Source organism: Saccopteryx bilineata, chromosome 3 (genome assembly GCF_036850765.1).
Source record: "Saccopteryx bilineata isolate mSacBil1 chromosome 3, mSacBil1_pri_phased_curated, whole genome shotgun sequence".
In the NCBI taxonomy this organism is placed as follows: Eukaryota; Metazoa; Chordata; class Mammalia; order Chiroptera; family Emballonuridae; genus Saccopteryx; species Saccopteryx bilineata.
In genome coordinates, this window is record NC_089492.1 from 121,664,561 (window position 1) to 121,687,877 (window position 23,317).

Sequence of the window (23,317 nt, forward strand, 5' to 3'; positions counted from 1 at the left end):
TGAGGGGAATAATTGGAATTAGGGAATCTTGGGCTGGGGATTAGACTGGTTAGGGAAGGTATAAACAAAAAGGTAAGTACTGGATTGACCTTTAAAGAACCGCTAGGAATTGAAGTGGAAAAAAGACGATCCATTAACAAAAGGGTGTGGCACTGAAAATGGTTCAAATGTGTGCAGGGAAAGGTCCAATATATAAGCTGGTGGAAGTGGTAGAAACAGGGTCCCTGCATGTTGGCTCAGTGGTAGAGCATTGTCCTGGCATGGGATGTCCTGGGTTGGATTCCCAGTCAGGGCACACAAAAGAAACTCCCATCTGCTTCTCCACTCCTCCCCCTCTTCTCTCTTTCCCCCTTTCCTGCAGCCATGGCTCAATTGGAGTGATTTGGCCCCAGGTGCTGAGGGTGGCTCCATGGCCTCTGCCTCAGGCTCCAAGAGCTTTTTTGCTGAGCAACAGAGCAATGCCCCAGATGGGCAGAACATTGCCCCCGTGAGCTTGCTGGGTGGATCCCGGTTGGGGCGCATACAGTAGTCTATCTCTACCTCCCCTCCTTTCACTGAATTAAAAAAAAAGAAAAGAAAAATGGTGAGGTTGTATGGACAGGTCTTTTTGGGAAATTAATATAAATGCCTGCTATAGTTGATACTACTAGGAGTAATTTTGAATTATTGATGCTATGTATGCCTCTTTTTCTTGCAATGGAAAGATTTTTGTTTAAAAGAATGCAACATTAAAAGGCTTGAAGTGATTTTTATGAGGCCTACAGCATCAATCAAGGACAAATTATGTCTGCTTTAAAAGAGTGGTTTGAATAAATGTATTCAAAGGCAAATCATTACATTTAGATACTGTAGTGCATGCAAATTTGTATTAATAAGAACAAGGGAGAGCCTGTTCAGGAATGGGAAAATGATAAAGAAATGCTTAAACATGTTACAGATAATTCATATTCGGGTTAAAATTTGGGGGGGAATTAAAATAATTAGAAAATGTGAGTTAGAGAAAGGTTTGTTGTTTGGGGCTCCTCCTAGATTAACCCTGTGCAAAAGGCAAAACACTTGATTTTTGTAGCCATTTATACTTTTAAATAGCACATATAGGAAACAAAATATCTTCTTTGCTGTTCTTTTATTATAAGGTTTAATTGACATTGTCTTTCTGGTTCTGGTGAATAATTGAGGTGATCCTTGGCTAGCCAAGATTACTTGTTCTCTATCTGGTATCAACAGGAATTTTCCCAAAACAACACAGTTTTGAATATATTATATGACAAAAATAATAATAAAGAACAAGATTGTTTCAACAGGTTTACTATTCACTTGTGTAGTATTTACCTTTCATAGTGGTTTTCATAAAAGTTATCCAAAATGCTTTAGAAAATATATTTATATATGTTGTTGTTTTTTTAGTGAATGGAGGGGAAGCAGAGAGACAGACTCCCACATGCACCCCCACTGGGATCCATCCCCCAAGCCCACCAGGGGGTGATGCTCTGCCTATTTGCAACTGCTGCTCTGTTGCTCAGCAACTGAGCCATTTTTTTTAAGTGCCTGAGGTGGAAGCCATGGAGCTGTCTTCAGCACCTAAGGTCAACTCACTCAAGCCAATTACACCATGGCTGCGGGAGGAGGTGGGGCGTGGAGTGGAGAAGCAGATGGCCGCTTTTCCTGTGTGCCCTGACTGGGAATTGAACCCAGGACATCCACACCCTGGGCCAATGCTCTGCCACTGAGCCAGCCAGCCAGAGCCTAGAAAATTTTACTTCAAGAGAATTCAGGGATTAAGTTGGAAATAAAAATGAAGTGCACTGTGCATTAAGAACATGTAATTTTCAATACTAGGTCACAGAGTCTGTTTTTCCCCATTTCCTGCGGTAACACATGATTAGACTAAAAAAGTCTCACAAGAGACGTGAAGGAATACTGACCATAACCCTTGGAGTAGTGAGTTTTTTCTTCATGCTCACTGACCCCTGGGAGTGTTTTGTTTTGTTTTATTTTTTTTTCAAAAAAATGAAATTAGTTCTGATTACAGTTTTATTAACTTAAAATCATGTTTGTTTGATAACCAATTTATGGAAACAAGAAGAACATACATTTGCCTTTTTTTAATGTTGACTTACACATTTTTGAAATAAATCGATCATACTCTGGATGGTCAGGAGGCATGAGGACGTACATGAACGTTCGTACTACTCAAAGCATTAATTGTCTGTATTAGAAACACGCTTCAAAACAAACATTGAAATGCTTGCTTCTAGACCAGTATGACGGTGAAGTTTCTAGATAGCTTCTCTACTAATACTTGAAAATTTGCTGGCTTTGGTTTTTCTGATTTGGGTTTATCTAAAACCTCATGGTTCTCACACAGGTTTATTGACTGGAGTAGTGGTGGACTCTGGAGATGGTGTAACTCACATTTGCCCAGTTTATGAAGGCTTTTCTCTCCCTCACCTTACCAGAAGACTGGATATTGCTGGGAGAGATATTACCAGGTATCTTATCAAGGTAAGGAAAGGAAATGTCATAGAAAGATTTTGTAGTTTGTATTTACTGGCTTAATACAAAGTTGACTATCATCTTAGGATTCTAGTGAATCTTCTGCATCATTAGAGAAATGACCCAATTACCCTGTTATTCATATAAAAAAATTCATATGAGATGTATACATGTGATCTCTGGTATACTAATGAGACGATGTCATTTCATTACATAATTATATTGGTAGTCCTAAAGAAGGGGTAGAGAGGTATTTCAAAGATGGAAGAGACCCTAAAACTGCCTTGAACAACTTAGGCAGTCTTTTCTGCCATAAAACCCTTCTTGGAAGAGATATACATTAAAGCAATAATCTTTTTTTTTTTTTTTTTTTTACAGAGACAGAAAGAGTCAGAGTGAGGGATAGACAGGGACAGACAGACAGGAATGGAGAGATGAGAAGCATCAATCATTAGTTTTTTGTTGCGACACCTTAGTTGTTCATTGATTGCTTTCTCATATGTGCCTTGACCGTGGGCCTTCAGCAGACTGAGTAACCCCTTGCTGGAGCCAGCGACCCTGGGTCCAAGCTGGTGACTAAAGCGATAATCTTGCTTGTGTTGATCTTATCTTTCCCCACAAAATACACTGATAGCAAATTAATGATATTTGATTAAAAACAGGGCCCAGATATGCCTGCCCTTATGTTTAGAAGTTTTCATGGAATATATCCAATTTTCAGTGTTTATTTACTATTCTAAAGTTTACTTCTGACTGTAATTAGTTAAAATTGTCTTTCATACATATTGCTGGAGAAAGTATATGAGGCCACTATTTTTTTTTTTAATGTTAAAGAAAAAGTTTAGAGTATTATCTGTTGTACCAGAATTCTGTAGTTAGTCTATGTTCTGGATCAGTGGCTCTTAACACAAGATGACACTGCCCTACAGGCAGCAATGTGTGGAGACCTTTTTCGGATGATACTACTGAAGGAATGCTGTTAAACATCCTATGGCATCCTACAACGAACAGTCCCTACAACAAAGAATTACACTGTCCCAAATGTCATTGGTGCTACTGTTGAGAAACTGTTGTGCAATGATATTTGTGCAACAAATTGTGTTGCATTAGGTGTTTAACTTGACATTGGGTTCCTTTAGTCTCAATATAGAATAATAATAAGTTTAAGTAATAAGAGTTATAATATACTCATTCTAGTCCGAAGTTCTGTTGTAGGGTAACCACCAAAAGAATTTCCAAGGGTGTTTTTCTTACATAAAGATGAAGTATTTATTTTTTTATAGTTTTTATTTGAAAGGTTGTTGTGTTTATGTGCATGTTATGTTTTGTGTTTTTTGTTTTATTTTGTTTTTGTCTGATCAGCAGGTTGAATTCTCTTACAAGTTTAACATGCTATTGCCCATCTAATAGGTCTTACACATTATACTGGAAGCTAAGGATAAAACTTTCAAAGACCTAGGGATATCATGAATATGGCATTGATTGAACAAATTGCAGATAGTAGGAATTCAGTACTAAAATAATATTTGTTTACTAATAGATTTCTTATTGTTTATCAAAACTATCTAAACATTAGTACTCAAACAGTACACTTTTTTTTTTATCAGCTGCTTCTGTTGCGAGGATATGCCTTCAACCATTCTGCAGATTTTGAAACAGTCCGCATGATTAAAGAAAAATTGTGTTATGTGGGGTATAATATTGAGCAAGAGCAAAAACTGGCCTTAGAAACCACAGTATTAGTTGAATCTTACACAGTAAGTATTTTCAGTGTATAATATTTATGTGGTTTTAAAATGAACAGCCATGATTATTGCTGTGTTCTTAAGGAGGTTTTCTTGGAAACCATTATTTTTGTTTGGGGTGGTTGTGATATGTATATGTGTGATCTTTACTGTCTTTCTACCTAAAGATTCTATGATTTAATCCCTTATTCTAGGACACCATACAATGTGAAATAAAGCAAGAAACATAAACTCTTTTCTACCTCAGGCTATAATTATGAGATTTTATTTTGAGACTCTATTCTCTGGAATAGCATTTTCAACATGTGTTTTACAGAATGTTATGCCCCTGATATATTAATAGGTTTTTTACAAAAATTAAAGTGGGAGTTACATTGTCAGATGTTTGGGAGAGAGTTGGTATTGCTGTATTGCAGGGCTTCTCAGAGCCTTTGATCTATTAATGTGCATGACTGTGAGAATATAGTTTACCAGCCTTGTTAGACTAGAAGACAATATTCAGTATTTCATGGAATTAGGACTGTTCGAAGAAACATACTTTGGGAAGTAGTCATACTAGAGTGGTACAGTGGTCCCTCATCTATCGTGGGGGTTAGGTTCCAGAACACCCCCCCCAATAAGCGAAAATCCACAAAGTAGCAACCTTATATTTATTTTATTATTTATAAATATTTTAAGGCTTTATAAATCCTCCCCACACTCTTATAAACCTTTCCCACAGTTATTTTGCTTATTTTACCACAAAAATAATTAAAATAATAAATATATAAAAATACTTATATACTGCAAAATCCCACGATATAGCAAAAAATCCACAATACAAAATTAGATATATACAATTTAAAAATCCACAGTACAGTGAGACCACGAAAAGTGAACCGTGATATGGCAAGGGATGACTTTGTATTGCTTTAGTTACTCAATAGATGGCAGTCTTTTCCTGACTTAGTATTTTCTTTTTTTATTTTTTTTTCTTTAAGTGAGGCGGGGAGGCAGAGAGACAGACTTCCGCATGTCTCAGACCAGGATCCATCCAGCAAACCCCCCTATAGGGCGATGCTCTCCCCATCTGAGCCACTGCTCTGTTGCATGGCATGAGGTGAGCCGTGGAGCCATCCTCAATACCCAGAGCCAACTGCTCAAACTATTTGAGCCATGGCTGTGGGAGGGGAAGAGAGAGAAAGAGAGAGAGAGAGAGATAGAAGCAAGAGGGGTGGAGAAGCAGATGGTCACTTCTCCTGTGTGCCTTGACCAGAAATCAAACCTGGGACTTCTACAAGTCAGGCCGCCACAGGGTGCTAAAATTTTAATGTATTGTTATCTTAAGTTTATTGTTCATTTGGGTATCAAGAACTTCCAGATCTCATCTTTGATCTAGTTATTACTAAAATGAAATTGAGTAATAGGTGATAAAAGCAATTATTCTTAAACCATTTAATTCATATAAGTTGTGTATCACAAATATGTACAAAACGGTCATTTAAAAAATAATTATAAATTTGTGTAAGTTATATTGTTTTAGTTTTAAAAGATATCGATCCAAATAGTCAATAATCCAATACTTTGCAACTTAATGGTCTCCAGATTTGCCCTGGGGATTTCTTTCCTGAAGCTTTCTTGACATTTCCTCTAGATTTATAATTTTTCATCTACCTGGCTTGTCTGGAAGAAAATGACATGAGGAAAGAATGAGGGAAATAAAACTGTAAGACATGATTTATTAATTTCCTCCTTTCTAGAAACTGTAAACTGATAAGTGAAGAGGGATATTGGTGAACAAATAAAGGATAGGGTGAGATTTGATATAGAGAAATGGAAACCGTACAGCAGGGGTCCCCAAACTTTTTACACAGGGGGCCAGTTCACTGTCCCTCAGACCATTGGAGGGCCGGACTATAAAAAAAAACTAGGAACAAATCCCTATGCACACTGCACATATCTTATTTTAAAGTAAAAAAACAAAACAGGAACAAATACAGTATTTAAAGTAAGGAACAAGTAAATTTAAATCAACAAACTGACCAGTATTTCAATGGGAACTATGCTCCTCTCACTGACCACCAAAGAAAGAGATGCCCCTTCCGGAAGTGCGGCGGGGGCCGGATAAATGGCCTCAGGGGGCCGCATGCGGCCCAGCCGTAGCTTGGGGACCCCTGCTGTACAGTCTTAACAGTTCCTAGGGTAGTTACTAGGGTTAGTGGCCCCAGTGTGGCCTGAAGACAGAGTGTCCAGAGAAGTCACACCATCAGAGAGGCTAGAAATGTGAGGTACAGAAATTTTTCTAAAAACAGTCTGCCTTGTGCAGTTTTTCTAGGTAAGGTGATTTCATGTGGTTTTCAAAGTCACTTGATGGTTTTGTTTTTTTAAGGGTAAATGTTTGGATCAGTATCTTTTTGTTGTTAAGAAATTTGATACAATTTATAAAGAAAATTCTGAAGTTTTTGAAAAATGCTATTGCTTTGCACATATCTATAAACAATTACAGCAAACATGGAGTAAATGTTTTAAAGAACTTGCTTTGTGTGAGTTTGTCATATTGGAAGGTCAATTTTGGAACCTAATTATAATTATAAATAAACACACTTAGAAATGTTAATGTAAAACCAATTCTGTTATCTCATGAAGAAATGTGTCAAATGCCAGCATATGCAAGCATCCTTGTTATTTAAGTCAGTCCAATGAATTATGGTGTGGTTTAAGAGGGAGTTTTCTTTAATATTTCTCACTTAATTAAATATAAACAAGATGTGACCTGAGAGTTCTATACAGGTCCGTGTAACAGTATCTGACCTGTTCTTGAAATCTTCTTTGCTTAAATTAAAATTATATCTACCCCTGACCTGTGGTGGCACAGTGAATCAAGCGTCGACCTGGAACGCTGAGGTCGCCTGTTCAAAACCCTGGGCTTGCCTGGTCAAGGCACATGTGGGAGTTGATGCTTCCTGCTCCTCCCCCCTTCTCTCTCTCTCTCCTCTAAAATGAATAAATAAAAATAATTTTTTAAAAAATTGTATTTACACTACCTATTATCATTAAAAATTTAATAGGACCTAGTAAGTAGGATACAACAGAATTACCTGATAAAAAATAGTCTAGCCCGACCAGGTGGTGGGGTGGTGCACTAGATAGAGCATCAGCCTAGGACATAGAGGACCCAGGTTCGAAACCCCAAGGTCACTGGCTTGAGCGTGGGCTCATCTGGCTTGAGTGTGAGTTCACCGGCTTTAGTGCTGAGTTACGGGCCTGAGTGTGGGATCACAGACATGACCCCATGGTTGCTGGCTTGAGCAAGGGGTCACTTACTCTGCTGTAGTGCCCCCCCCATCAAGGCACAAATGAGAAAGCAATCAATGAACAACTAAGGTGCCTCAATGAAGAATTGATGCTTCTCATCTCTCTCCCTTCCTATCTGACCCTCCCTCTGTCTCTGTCTGTCAATAAAAAATAATAATAATAGTCTATATCAAGTGTTAAACATTTTGATCATAAAATATTTTTCAGATTAAATAATTTGACAAGTTTCACACATGATATAAAGTTTTGATAGCAAAATAAAGTTTCACAGAATAGTTATTTGGTGGAAAAAAATTATTAAATTGAATGTTTGTGCTACATGGCAAAAATATTTATAAAATTACAAATGTGTTGAAAAAAATAAGAGACGCAGCGTTGACACCAGGTATAATCCAGACGCAGTGGTTGATTGATGCTGCCTGTGTGTGCTTTGCTGCACATCATGCAGCTTCTGGCATTCGGGCTTTGGTGATTTCTTCAGTAAATTCCCGACACCTTGGGCAAGACATACCATTTTAAAAGCAGAACAGAGTATGATAATAAAAACAATCATCTAAATGCATTTTATTTGACCTTTTTTTTTCTTTTTTTCCAAAAATATTTTTTAGAAGAAATATGTGGATAATGATTTTGGTTATAGAACAGATGTGCTTAAAAGTATTGGTGTTCTAGTGAATACTGGAAAATTTTTTAATCTTGGTGACTAATAACTGATTAATCTTGGTTTCTAGCTCCCAGATGGCCGCATTATCAAAGTTGGGGGAGAGAGATTTGAAGCACCAGAAGCTTTATTCCAGCCTCACTTGATCAATGTTGAGGGAGTGGGTGTTGCTGAATTACTTTTTAACACAATCCAGGCAGCTGATATTGATACCAGGTATGTTAGAAATGCTGGTTTCAAAGTTATTTATCAGAAATAGATGGAATATAAATAGTTGGAATGACTGAATTGCCTGTTATCTCACTCATGTTTTTGAATAGATAAGGCAAAATAATTTTTTCAGAAGGCGACACTCACTATTTACCATTATATCATTGTATCTCAAGCCATTTTAAACTTTTTATTTTGAAATAATTTAAAACTGAAAAGTTGCTAGAATAATACAATAAAGAGAACTTGTATTGCACAGTCTTTATCCAGTTTCTCATTTTACTAATTTTCTACATTTGCTTTGTTATCCCCTATATTTTTTTTCCTTTAGCTAATTTGAGAGTAAGATAACTCCTTAATGGTCACTTTGTATTTTCTAAAAATGAAAATATTCCCATATATAGCTGCAATATAGTTATCAAGTGCCGGAGATTGATTACAGATAGATACTTTTATCATCCATATTTCAGTTTTGTCCATGTCCTTAAATCTAGGATCACACATTGTATTTAGTTGGCATGTCTCTTTTTTTCGGCACATCTCTTAATCTTTTCTCTATTACCAGTCTTCAATCTTTCATAACATTGAATCTTTGCAAAGACAGGCCCATTGTTTTAGAGAAGTTTTCTCAGTTTGGGTTTGAATGACTTCTCATGATTAGATTCAGGTTATGCATTTTGGGCAAAAGTACTGCACCCGTGATGTGTCCTCAGGGTATCACGTCTAGGGCTGATGTCAGTCTGTTACTTATTAGGGATGTTAGTGTTGAGCTCTTAAAGAAGTTTCCTCTTTGCTCCACTGTATAGTTGTCCTGTTTTTCCTCTCCTAATTTATAGTAATCTGTGGGAAAATACTTTGAGATTTTGTAAATCTCCTGTTTCTCACCAAACTACCCTCCCCCGCCCCTTTTAGCACGTATTGATGGTTCTTGCCTAAATCCGTTTTTTTATTGTCGTTGTTGCAAGAAGAGGATTTCCTAGTTCTATCATTCCTTCTATATTTATTTGTCAGCATTTCAGCAATAGCAAGTGCTTTTCCCGGTCTCTTTTTGTTTGTTGTCGGAATGGATTCATGATTTTTCCCCAGTAGATTATAATTTATTACTGTCTTTATTTATTTTGCTGCTCGAGTTTTTCCTGATTTGGCCAAAGGGAGGCCCTTCAAGCAGGCTCTAGTGTCCTTTGCTATGCCTCCATCTTTTTTGAGCACATCCTGTTGGAGGCACAAGATATTCTTAGCTCACTTTTTTTTAATTAATTTATTTTTTACAGAGACAGAGTGAGTCAGAGAGAGGGATAGACAGGGACAGACAGACAGGAACGAAGAGAGATGAGAAGCATCAATTACTAGTTTTTCATTGTGTGTTACAACACCTTAGTTGTTCATTGATTGCTTTCTCATATATGCCTTGACCGTGGGCCTTCAGCAGACCGAATAACCCCTTGCTCAAGCCAGCGACCTTGGGTTCAAGCTGGTGAGCTTTGCTCAAACCAGATGAGCCCGCGCTCAAGCTGGTGACCTCGGGGTCTCGAACCTGGGTCCTCTGCATCCCAGTCCGATGCTCTATCCACTGCGCCACTGCCTGGTCAGGCTCTTAGCTCACTTTTAATTTTGTTTTTTGACTAGGTAGAACATTAACAGTCTAGTCAAAAGTATATAATTATATGTGGAAGTACTTCTTTTTCCACTCCCTGTCTTTTACCCTAGTCTTTTCGCTCTTATAGGTAAATGGTCTCATTAGTTTCAGGTTTATCCTTTCTATAGTTTATACTTTCTTTTACTCAGAAGGAAGTATAAATACTCGTACACTTTTTTTTTTCTTAATATATTCTAAACAATCATACCATTTTCTAGAGTTTGTTCTCATTCTTTTTTCAAGTTGCACGTTTTTCAGTGTTCCATAGTTTTCAGGGGTCTCAAACTCGCGGCCCGCCGAACAATTTTGTGCGGCCCGCAGACTAATCCACGGGCTTACTTAATTTTATCCAAAATATTTTGAACTTCGTGGATTAGTCTGCGGGCCGCACAAAATTGTTTGGCGGGCCGCATGCAGCCCGCGGGCCGCGAGTTTGAGGCCTCTGGTTTATTTAGTGACTCTTAGTTGGTAAGGTAGACTCCAGTATCTGTGTTGACACATAATGCTGCAATTAATAACCTTATGTGCACTTATATTTTTGTAGCACTGGGCACATCTAGAGTTTGAGTCATAGTTAGAAAGCCCTTCTCTACTCCCAGGTTATTGAGGAATTCACGCAAAAGCATTTTGTAAAGCAAATGTTTGCTTACTTGTTTGTTTAACCCTGAATTAAATACCCATCTAATATCTGTGGGATGGCTAGCAAGTAGGATAATAATGGAAATTAACAAAAATAGCAATTGGCTCATGATATAAATCTATAAATCTAATGAAAGATGATAAAAAGTTTAATCTAGACTTCATAATTATGGTAAATTCTCATAATAGGAATAGATAGGTGCTTTTTTCCTTTTAATGATCATTAATAACAAAATTGTGTTTAAAAGTACATTTCTGTTGGTGGTGATTGAAGATTAGGCATTCTATTTTTAAACATTTTTGGTTTATTTATTTTAGAGAGAGAGAGGAAGGGGGAGAGAGGAGAAACATCAGTTTGTTATTCCGCTTATTTATGTATCTATTGGTTGATCTTGTATGTGCTCTGACCAGGGAACAACAAACCAGCAAGCTTGGAATATGGACATGACACACTAACCTACTGAGCTACCAGGCCAGGGCCATGTTGAATTTTATTTAATTCTCCTCGCAACCCCCCCCCCCCCGTGGCTGATATAAATAACAGGAACTCTGAGATACTGTTCGTAATTTGACACCCCAAATGAATACCTATTGTGTCCTTCTAGATCTGAATTCTATAAGCATATTGTGCTTTCTGGAGGGTCTACTATGTACCCTGGGCTGCCATCACGGTTGGAACGAGAACTAAAGCAGCTTTACTTAGAACGAGTTTTAAAGGGAGATGTGGAAAAACTTTCTGTAAGTATCAATCAATAATCCAACTGTTAATATACATACACCTTTTAAACCCTGGGAAGTAGCTTGTGAATTTTGACAGCCACCAGAGGGCGTAAGAAGTCTTTCTAAACAAATTTCCAATGTGGTCACGTACAGCCTTGAAGAGGTAGAACTAAATGGTGCAAGGTCATAAGCTCTGTCCCAGAATGGTCATAGTGTATGGTCACCTGTGTATTCAGTGAGTGGGGATAACTATGTCCAGGACCAAATATTCTGTGTTATCTGTAATGTACAGCCTGAATCGAGGTATCTCTAAATACGTAGGAAGAACTGCTGTTCTGTGGAGAGGTAAACACCCCTTTTGATGGGTTTTGTTGTTTTTGGGGTTTTTGGTGTTTTTTTTTTACTTTTTGGCTAGGTAACCAGCCTTCAGTGCAACACTTGGACTGTCTCATATTGCTGATTTTAGGTTATTTTCTGGCTATTTCTTGCATATGTTTAGCTCCCCAATCAGATTATAAAACATGATGTTTCCAGTTCTTTTGCATCTCCATCAACTGTCATAGCTCCTGCAACAAACTTTAATTGTAGTTATTGAAGTATAGAGTAGAAAGAAAAATTTAAACTAGATGTAATAGTTAATGGTTGACTTTTTTTTCTATAAATTGGACAATGTGAAGTGCTCTATATATTGTGCTCTCAACCAACAGTCATTTAAATCTGAATCAATCTGCAAGGTTTGTCTCACTGACTTTGATCAACTCTATTAGGTAATGGAATTACACATTACAGAGGACTGTACATATCGGAGACACTAATTATTACATTTCTCTATGTGTCAAAATGTTGAAATTAAATTGAGTATGGACACATAACATTAAACAAAAGACTGAAAAGGAGCCATATTGTCTAAGTACTTTACTTGTCTGATTTTGAGTTATACATATAATTTAAAGTCAGTTTCAGGTGATTATTTATTTATTCAGCACGTTTGTTGAACTCCTGGGAGTCAAACACTGGTCGAGATGGTGGGATAAACAAGGCAGTGGTGAACAAAGCCCAGATCCCTGCTTTCAGTTTGTGAAGGACAATAATACGTCAGTGGTAATAATGCTGTGAAGACAGTAAAGTATGGTTGGGATTTAGACAGTGGTAGGAACTGGTGGGATTGGGTGTTCTTCATGCAGGGTGATCAGGGAAGGCTTTTCTGATGAGAAAACTTTTGAGTAGAGACCTGCATGGAGTGAGGAAGTGAGCCACATGACTGACTTTCCAGGCAAAGACCCTTCTAGGCAGGACCAGCAAGTGGCAAACCCCCAAGCTGGTGGGAGAGGGCAGCTGCGGCTAGCGGCGAGTGAGCAATGGAGAGGGCTGGGAAGTGAGCTCAGAAAGGCAGTCCGGACGCAGGTTCTGTTCAGCCACAGCACAGTTTGGCCTTATTCCTAGTGAGATAGAAAGTCTTGGACTTTGAGCAGAGATATCATGTGTTTTTAAAGGATTGTTAAGTCTGGTATGAATAGGCTGTTGAGGGGAAAGAAAGGTGAATGTAGAAAGACAGGTTCGGAGGCTCTGAGAAAAAGGAAGAGGTGGCAGAGGTTTATAAAATAGAGGAGGAGGAGGGAAATGAAGTGTCTTAGAGAGTGGAAGAGAGGGGAGAAATGTAACAGGATTGCTGGGCTCAGTTGCAGTAAGGAATACATTTGAAGTAAGATGCTGAGCTCCTCTCCTGTAGTGTTCAGTTGCTGCTGGTGCAAGTAGAGGGTTGGTCACCTGAGTTGCAGTTTGCCAAGTGAGTGTGGGAGGGTGAGGACAAAGTCACCAAGGATAACGTCAGGAAGTGATGGGGATGGCGCATACACTCATGCAGTAAGCACAAGAGTGAGAAGAAGTCCCCTGGGGATCTGTAGAAGACTTAGGCGGGAGTGATGGATGGAATAGCCTGACAGAACAGGTTTTGGAGGGGCTGCGGATAGGTAGGGGGAGGGAGAAAGAAGCAGCAGGGAAGAATGAGAATTGCTGTTACCAGGTTTCCAGGATTAGGGAGGTGCAGTGAGAGAAGCAGCAGTCAGCTGAGAAAGCTTCAAGGGCAACTGTGTCTTCAGGGTAGCCCAAGCTTCCCTTAGAGGGGGGTTGGCCAAACCACAGCCCTGGGCCAAAACCAGCTGTCTTGTAAATGAACACAATTCTTTTGGAACACAACCAGGACCATTCTTTTATATGTTACCTATCGTCACTTATTGTCTATAGCTGCCAGAGAGACCTGCAAAGCTTCTAGTGTTTAGTATTTGTCAGAAGTTTGCTGACCCCTGCCTAAGAAGAATAAAACAGTAATTGGCATAATTAAAACAGTAGGTTAGCCTCAGGATTGGTAACTGGTATTTTTCTATGTCATATATACTGCTCACAAAATTTAGGGGATATTTCAAAATGAATATGAAGCTATAAAATATCCCCTAATTTTTGTGAGCAGTATATTATTAGATCCTACAGTTTATTTATGTGACATAAAGATAGCTCAGAATGCCATAATTATTGAGTCCTTTTGCAGGATTTGTCACACTGTTAATAAAACTGCTACATTTTTTTAAGGTTTCTCCTTTAGGTGTTAACTGACTATACAGATTGAAGTGTGTCCTTGTTAGACAGTTAATCCTGGCCATAGAGTAGAAAACTTCCCACTTGTCTTTCATTTTGGTTACAGTGTTTATTTTCTCAAATATCCCCATGATTTATTTTGACCATATTTCGGGTTTTTTTATTTTAAAAAATATTTTATTTGAATTTGAGACAGTAGAAAGTGACCTTTGCTTATAAGAAAGAACTTCAGTTTTTCTCTGGTACATGGGACTACAGTCATAGCAGCTAGACCTTGAAGAAACTATAGAAGTCCTCTTATCCTGACTTTTCATTTGACAGCTAGCTAAGTGATGACTGTGTGTTCATCCACCAGGTGATGGGAAAAGCCGCCATAATCAGAATTCTGGCAGTAGGGTAATCATAGGTTTTATCATTCAAATCAGGGCACTTTTGATAGGTGCTGTTAATAATGATGGGGTAGCAGAAATAAATTAGGACTGTTCTAAGCACACTAGCTATCCTGCTGTCCTACTTATATCACAAGATTTTTGTGAGAATTCAATAATAAATGAAAAAGTCATTTTATGAAGCAGAATGCCCTAAGCACATGTGACATTTTTATCATCCCTTTCTTCTTTAGAAATTTAAGATCCGCATCGAAGATCCACCCCGCAGAAAGCACATGGTATTCCTGGGTGGTGCAGTTCTAGCGGATATCATGAAAGACAAAGACAACTTCTGGATGACCCGACAGGAATACCAAGAAAAGGGTGTCCGTGTGCTGGAGAAGCTTGGTGTGACTGTTCGATAAGCTACCAAGCTTGTTCCCATCACACCCCTAACGCTTTCTTTTTTTTCCTTTATTGCCAATGTTTGAACTCATTAAACTCCAGGACATGGAAGAGGACTCTCTTTGCCCTTTGACTGGAAAGGTCAGGTTTTATTTTGGTGTCTTAGGGAAGCTTTGTTAAATTTTTGTTAATGTGGGTAAATCTGACTGTTTAATTCAACCACTTCCTTACAAACACCAGGAGAGGGCAAAGGGTCCTGTCTGCTGCTTTGTTTCTTCCTATAGGCTTCCTATTTTCACTTTACTGCTGTAATGCTGCTAGTGTTAGCACACTAGGTGGTATGCCTTTATTAGCATAAGAAACAACTTTAATAGGAGCTTTTACATGTTATTGGGGTGGGGGTGGTAAGGGATGGGTGGGCAGCTGCTGAACGCTTTATGGCATTTCCTCTGTTGTGTGACGCTTTCCAGTTACTGGTACAGATTTTAGTACCTTAAAGCTCTGGTATTAACAGTTTAGGGAAATATTAGGCTCAGAACAACAGTGTTTTGGGTGGTTTTTGTATAAGGGTGAGGGGAGGTGGTTTTTTGGTTTAGATTTTTTTTTTTTTTTTTTTTGAGCTTTTCTGCTCTGGGGTACAAAAGATTAACTTTATTTACAGTACTTTGATTTGGCATATTTTTTTCTTTTTTTGATCTGCCTGGAACTGTTTCCATATGATGTAAAAAAAAACAAGTATAGTATCTCATTACCATGTGGCTTAAGATTTGGTTTTCTAAAAATCAACCATGTTATCTAGGACTAGACTCCCTAAAATCTCAATGGAAAAGTAACATTTAAGAAATGCTGTTGGACATTCAAACTACAGATTTTAAAGGTGCTTAAGAGCTGGTATACTCTAGTGCTTCTGTTTATACCAGAAGCACTAAGGTAGCCCAGAGCCAAGCACCATCCTTGCAAAGTATTTTTTTAGATAACTAACTGACCAGTGCTTATTTAATAAAAAAACAAGTAGATACATACTAATAATTACTGGCAGTAGGTTATAATTGTTGGATTAAAAATAACATTAAAATATGGGACTTGTTGCCAGTTGATTAATTTTCATTAGTTTTTTGTTTGTTTTTATTTGAAACCTGGAGTAAAATTTGATTTGTTAAAATGTTGGCAAAAAATTATAAAGATTTAAATTCATATTGGTATTGAAAAATTAATCATAATGACTAAATCTCAGCCATCTTATGCTTGAAACAAGAATTGTTGGTAATTTGTAAATGTTAGCAGACTTTCCTGCCTATTTCAGAAAATCATATTTATGAATCCTGTCAGGATTACTTGTTATTTGAAAAAATATCAAATAGTACTCAGGCCTGAATTCTTTCTAAATTTGAAAAATAAAATAATAAATTGTATCACACTAAGTACAAAATGAAGATTCTGGAAACAAAGCTTTTGTTTTGTTTTTGTTTTTTTTTATTTCAAAAAATTCTTTACTAATAATGAAAGAAGAAAGCTTTGCTTTGAAAGGAGAAGCTTATTTTAGGGGGGGACTGAAATTGGAAAGATTATTGGCTTTAGAGTCTCTTTTGTTAGAAAACTTAAAAATCAATTTATATGAAATAAGCAGCAAAAGGAGGTTGGTTTTCATTATGCAGCTTCTGTTAAATATTAAGTATATATTCTGTTTTACCTCAATTTGAACAAACACGGTTGCCTGCATGCTGGACATGCTACATGTGAATAGCCTGTGAATAACATCTGCTAGCTTTCAGGGACATGGGTGTCAGCGTACTTTGGATCTAAAATGTTCCTAAATCTGTCAGCCTTTTGAAGACTGGACTTTCTAGAGGACACAAATGTAGGACAAGTACCTACTAGCTATTCATTTTGGGTAAATGGATTGACTCTTGGCCTTTGGTCATGATTTTATAATGTGGGGGGGTGGGGTAGAAAACAAAGAACGGGATAGGCTCTTAAATAAAACTGTGGAAGAGCGTTTATTATCTGTCCTTTGGTATCTTAATATATATAGTATAATTTTAAAATTCCATTTTATAATTTTTCCTATTCCAAGGTGAAATAATGCATTCAGTAATTTTTGGGGGGTTGGGAAGTATTGTGTTTAATTGGAGTTGTCTGGTATGAGTTTCTCAAATTAAAAATTTTTTTAAGAGAGATCTGATTTCTCATTCTTAAACCATTGTCATTTAAATTTCCAAAAATAATTAGTTATTTTAAAATTAGTATTGCCAATACCTTGACCTTTGAGAAGAGTTTCTTAGAAATAGGTTCTACATTTAAACCTTTTTCTTTAAAAAGTGGTATTGGATGTTAACTTTTACACAGTTCTGAGCACTGTTAACAATATCAGAAAGTATTTTCAGAGATCAGTGGAATGTTAAAAATTCTGAACTTAACATAAATACACTTTTTAATTCAGAAAATAAAATCAGGTTTTTCAAAGTAAAATTTAATTTTGTCTTTGTTTTTCTCTACTGGTTGATAGGCCAAGTTCAGTTTAGTGTTCTATTATTTGACCAAAAAAACTCTTTATTTCTGGTATGATTTCAAGTACATAAAGAAAAAACAAAAAACAAAAACAAGGAATAAGAGCAAATTACAGGCCCTGGCCAGTTGGCTCAGTGGTAGAGCATTGGCCCAGCATGTGGTGGAGCAAATTGGTCCTGGGCCCTGAGGATGGCTCCATGGCCTCACCTCAGGCGCTAAAATAGCTCTGTTGCTGAGCAACAGCCCCAGTTGGGCAGAGCATTGCCCCATAGGGGCCTTGCCAGGTAGATCCCAGTCTGGGCCCATGTGGGAGAGTGCCTCCCCACTTCTCACTTAAGAAAAAAAAATTTTTTTTTTTTTTTTAGAAAGAGCAAATTACAGCTATAGCTGTATTAGAGGTTTTCCTCTGTCAGAGACTTCTGTTTCCCAGGAGGCACTGTGATTTCCACAGTAGCAGGAATAGTAGTCAGGCCTGTATGGAATATACGTCTTCTCGAGGCTTGTCTTCAGACTTGCGGGCATATTATTTTTAATAAAACAAAGAAGGATGAAAATTTATTACACTGACGCTTTCTTGCGTTTATATTTGCCTTTGCAGATGGGGCTGGGGAGTAGACTCAAGAGTTTTTGTTTTTCCTGAAGGAAAACTTATATGCTTGAACCTCCTTGTTTCTTCATGGCCAGAGTCCCTCAGAACCTCCTGAAGGTTGCCTCTTGGTTTCTTATCCAGTCTCCCTTAGTGGTGGGAAGTGTAGTGTGACAGCTCTCTGTATATATGTTACAGAGGAAGAAAATACTGGGCACTGGCATAAAGGATCCTTGTGGATGGAATGAAAGTCTTAAGTTTTTCATCACCCACTGTATAGTTGAGCACATTTATTAAGTACTAATTTTAGAACCATCAAAGAAAATATCCAACTGGAGTGAACCAGACACTCAAGGATTGTAGTTCAGCATTTAACATAGTGTCTAACCTTAAGACTAATTGGCCAACTGTTCACAGTACCTGGGCTTTTTGTAGGTTCATTTTTTTCCTTTAGCTCAAATTCTGTGGTATATTAAAAATTGAAAATGCTACATCAGAGGTAAGAGAAGGAAGACCTGGCAAAACCCGATTGTATCTATGGTAAGTATCCTAATTTGTGTTGTGTGCAGATGGAAAATAATCTAAGTGGGTAAGGGGAATCCAAACGATTTCCACTTTGGCAGAACAATTCTTGTCCTGTCTTATTTCTACACTCAGTTTCTCCCACTCACTGGAGGAAAAATGACTGGAAAGGACTGCAGATGATTTTTCTTGAAACTGAGGAGTTAGTATTTTAACTGTGTTTGCATTGACCAATTTAAAGGTTTGAGTTTAGGCCTGACCTGTGGTGGCGCAGTGGGTAAAGCATCAACCTGGACAATGAGGTCTCTGATTCGAAGCCCCGGGCTTGCCCAGTCAAGGTACATATGGGAGTTGATGCTTCCTGCTCCTCCCCACCTTGTGTGTGTGTGTGTGTGTGTGTGTGTGTGTGTGTCTCTCTCTCTAAAATAAATAAATAAAAAAGTTAATATCTCAAAAAAAATAAAATAAAAAAATAAAGGTTTGAGTTTGGGAAGTGCAGTAATCAACCAGAAGGATAATACTATGTAATTTTTTTCAAGTCCAGGGTAGACTCTGAGAACAGTGCCTTTTGCTGTTATCATCAAGTTGAGCTTTTGCCTAGTGAATGCTTTTTTTCAAGATTAGTGAGGAGAAAACTAGTGAGCTGTTTTGCCCTTCCCTGAATGGGAGCTTGGAAAAGAGGGTCCTGACTCTCAAGAATAAGAATTCTATTCATAAAAAAAGTATGATAAATATTTGAATTTGCCTTGACCTGTGGTGGTGCAGTGGATAAAGCGTCAACCTGGAATGCTGATGTTGCTGGTTCAAAACCCTGGTGTGCCTGGTCAAGGCACATGAGAGAAGCACTTATAACAAGTTGATGCTTTCCGCTCTTCCTCCCAGCGACCTATATATATTTGAATTTTAATATTTTTATATTTTGACATTTAACATGATATTCTAATGTTATGAATATTTGAAATATCAAATAGAGGTTGACATTTTAAGTAATTGAGGAAGTTCTGAAGTTACAGCCTGCCACAACATTAACTTGATCTTTTCATTAAATGAGTACCTTGATACTGTGCAGGGAGGGAATGGGGGAAAAAAAATTTTAGACCTATCATAAAATAAGCACAAGAAAATTGCAAGGTTTCTGTTTAAGAAACCAAATCTAAGGACTTTATGCATGAGAATTCTATTTTATGCCAACTTAATGTTTGAAGAGTAAGAAATTTGGGCCTTAACTGAGGTTTGTATGTCGAAAATAAGTTGATAAATATACATTTGGCCTGACCAGGCGATGGCGCAGTGGATAGAGCGTCGGACTGGGATGCAGAAGGACCCAGGTTCGAGACCCCAAGCTCACCGGCTTGAGCCCAAGGTCGCTGGCTCAAGCAAGGCATTACTCGGTCTGCTGAAGGCCCACGGTCAAGGCACATATGAGAAAGCAATCAATGAACAATGAAGGTGTCACAATGCGCAACGAAAAGCTAATGATGGATGCTTCTCATCTCTCCATTCCTGTCTGTCCCTATCTATCCCTCTCTCTGACTCTCTGTCTCTGTAAAAAAAAAAAAAAAAAAATATACACACACACACACACACACACACACACATTTGACCCTTTGATTTGAAACCTTCAATCTGCCTACACGTGTGTGTGTAGGTGGGATTTAACATAAGTATCCTACAGGAGATGATGTAGCTAGAGTGTGATTTCCTAAATTTAAAAAATATTCACAGCCTGAGCAGGCAGTGGTATAGTGGATAGAGTGTCCATCTGGGATGCTGAGGATCCAGGTTCAAAACCCCGAGGTCACCAACTTGAGCATGGGATTATAGACATAACGCCATGGTCACTGGCTTGTGCCCAAGATCGCTGGTTTGAGCAAGGGGTCACTCACTCTTCTGGAGCCCCCTAGTCAAGGCACATATGAGAAAGCAACTCATAGATGCTGCAATGAAGAATTGATGCTTCTCATATCTCCCAGCCTGCCTGCCCCTCTCTCTCTCTCTCGCTAAAAAAAAAAAAAAAAAAAAAAAAAGTCACATTATTTGCCCCTTAATGTCTTTCTGAGTATGAAGTCCGATTCAAATGGAGTATCTACAAGCACAGATTCCTGAGCCCCACAGTGGACCTACCAAATTTAACTGTGGGGCCTGTTTCCCTACTGTGGTGATGGGCCTGACCCCGGCACACCTCTCACTCCCCTGCTGCAGGATATTAACACAGCAAGGAGACTCCAAAGTATGATGTACTTCTACTCCCCCAGGGCCCACATCATTGTGCCCATGCCTCACTGTTCTGAAAACTCCTGGAGCTTTCAACAAATTGGGAACCAGTCCTGGAAACCAACTCTGAGCAGTATTGATTAGCCAGTTCGGTTACCTCCACTGGTCTCCCCAAACAAACCCACACAGTTCAGGTAGGTGATAACATCATTTACTCAAAATGCAAATTCCTCTGGGGAGGTTAAAGCACCATCATCAGTCATTTACGCATTTGTGTGAATTGCAAGGAAATCCAGTTAACTCAAACTGACACCTGGTCCAGTCAAAGTCCTGACACAAATCAAAAGAAGTTCTGCAATTTTGGCCTAATGAGTTCATTGGAGACAACAGGCAAACTCCAGAGGAAAAGTAGAGAACTCATTAGATAGAGCAAGGTCACTGTTTAGGGACCCTGGAGATGGAGTTGGGTTCTGGAAGTGGTGAAATAACCAGAGCAAACTGCTGATTTCAAAATCATTGTTAGGGAGGTTTTCTCTTTACGTCTGACTTGCATGGCTTCCAGCTCCCTGAGCTTTAGTTAGTACAGCTCTGCCACAATTCAGCCGCTTGTGGGTTAAAATGATTTGTAGTCTGGCCAAGGAGCCCACCTGCCAGATGTAGCCTTACTTCTGGAGAGGAAATATGTTTCAATTTCCATGCAGCTGACATACAAGTGAACTTTTGGATGCAACTTGGAGACCACTTATCTATATATACCGTTCTTTCAAGTTCTGACTGTTTTAAAGTATAAACCCAGTTGGTTCCAAACTTTGGAAGTTTATGGATTTTTTTTTTTTTAATTTCAGTTGATATAAAAAGCTTATAGAGAGAAACAAAAGCTTACCCCTGCATTTGCTCTTTTAGGCATGGATAATTTTAGCCAGAGATTTGAGTGGAGAGGAGGAGGGAGGGGGCAAGCTGCTACTATATATTAAAATGAAGTAACCAGCTGCAGGTGAGTACGTGAATGTGAACGAGAAAAATGAAGTAACCAGCTGCAGGTGAGGTGCTTAGCTTTCTAGTGTGGCAACCTTCTCTGAGAAGCAGTTTGACGGACTCTCTGGGTGAGTATGAAATAACTTGTTTTTTGAACTTAATTCTACCATCCATACAAGTAGGATTTGGAGGTCTCTGAAGAGTGTGTAGTTGATGCTGAATGCGTTTTCTTGCTGTTTGTTTGCCTGCGTACCTCATTCCCTTTTGCCATGTAAGCATGTCTTAAAATTTTCCATTTGAAGCACCACTTCTGATGATACAGTTTGCTGAAAACACGTAGCAGATTTTTTAGAAGCCTTGTTTGTTCTGAATGTTTGTCATGAAATGTGTCCAAAGGTAGAAGTGTTTAATTGTACATACTGACCAACAGTCATTTTAATGACTGCTATAAATAAATTCCTTATGACTAAAAAACTGACTGAAAACTCGCAAGGTCCCTAAAGGGAGAATGCTGTTGATGAGGTGCATTTTGGAGGGATGGGCATCTGCTCTGTGCCTTTCTCAAATTCAGCTGGAGGCGGTGCTAGGAAAACTATCTCCTGACTTTAAGCTGCCATTCTTTTAAAATGGCACAACAATTTTATGTTTATTTCTTTGTTATTATATGTGCTGCCTAAGCGAGCACTGTTTATTTCTTTAGTTTTGGTTAATTCCACCAATCTCAGAAGAGAATTGGTTGAAAATTATCTTTCTTTTTTTCATTTCTTGTATGTAGCAGTCTTATGCCTTCAACTTTTTTTTGTTGTTGTTCATACCATTCAAAAGAAGGTAGGATTTATGGTGAGAGCCAACAAAAATTCTCTCTTAGGTGCTTTAAAAACAATAAAGGCTTCCTTGAGCCTTTTAAATGAAAGTTTTCTTTGTTTTGTTGCATTTGTTGGTCACTTGAACAAATATGTGAGGGGAAAGATTTATGTAATGAAATTCCCGTGTTTTAAGAGTCTAAAGAGGTTTGGATTTATGGAGCTGGCTCCCACCCCCACCCTGCTGTCAAATCATTGAGACCAAAGAACTTTTGAATATGGCCCAGACCACAAAAACCCTTGCTGTTCCCGAGTTCCCTGAAATGACAGGATAAAATGAAAAGAGCACCTTCAGCTCTTGGAAGGCAAGATTTGCTAACTGGCAAACTAAATCAAATGGTAGCTTGGTCCACTAGCTGATTTTATTCAGAAGCTGGGGCCGAAGGGGAGGGAATTTTTCCACTAAATTTCAATACAGGTATTACTTTCAAGAATATATCCTGTTTTCTTCAGGCTCAGGGCTTGTCTGCTAAAATAATTAACTGTGAGGCAGACAGAGAAAGAATTGCAGCTGCAAAGGCAGGACAAGGTTAGGAGAGGAGATAAAGCCCTCGCTGGACTCAGCTGCCCACCCTGCACGGAGCAGAGCTTGCCAAGAATCTCCACACTGATTTCTGGAGGAGGAGAAATGAGGAAACCATTTACCCCAGATAGCTTGGGCTGGTGACAGTGTCGGTGTAAACTATTTCCATTTAGAGCACGAGAGAATTCTGTGTCTCTGAGGTGCTCTCTCTCACCCACCTTCACCCCTTCCTCACCTAGCGTTTCCAGCAGCCTCAAGCCAGGGGGCTGTGAAATTTCTGGGTGCTCAGGGATCTCGTGGGGACCTCATTACAATGCAGACACCAAGTCGCACTTCCAGAAATGGAGGTGAAACTCTTCT

At 38.4% G+C, this 23,317-nt stretch overlaps 1 protein-coding gene across 1 annotated transcript in view; it reads left to right on the forward strand.

The window, feature by feature from the left end:
- Positions 1-16,941, forward strand: part of ACTR2 (actin related protein 2) — a 37,601-nt gene extending 20,660 nt beyond the window's left edge. The window contains exons 5-9 of the mRNA XM_066267256.1: positions 2,369-2,505; positions 4,104-4,253; positions 8,267-8,412; positions 11,287-11,419; positions 14,616-16,941. Of these exons, the coding sequence (XP_066123353.1) occupies positions 2,369-2,505; positions 4,104-4,253; positions 8,267-8,412; positions 11,287-11,419; positions 14,616-14,786 (737 nt within the window). The 3' untranslated portion in view covers positions 14,787-16,941. The remainder of the gene's footprint in view (positions 1-2,368; positions 2,506-4,103; positions 4,254-8,266; positions 8,413-11,286; positions 11,420-14,615) is intronic.
- Positions 16,942-23,317: the final 6,376 nt, after the last annotated feature.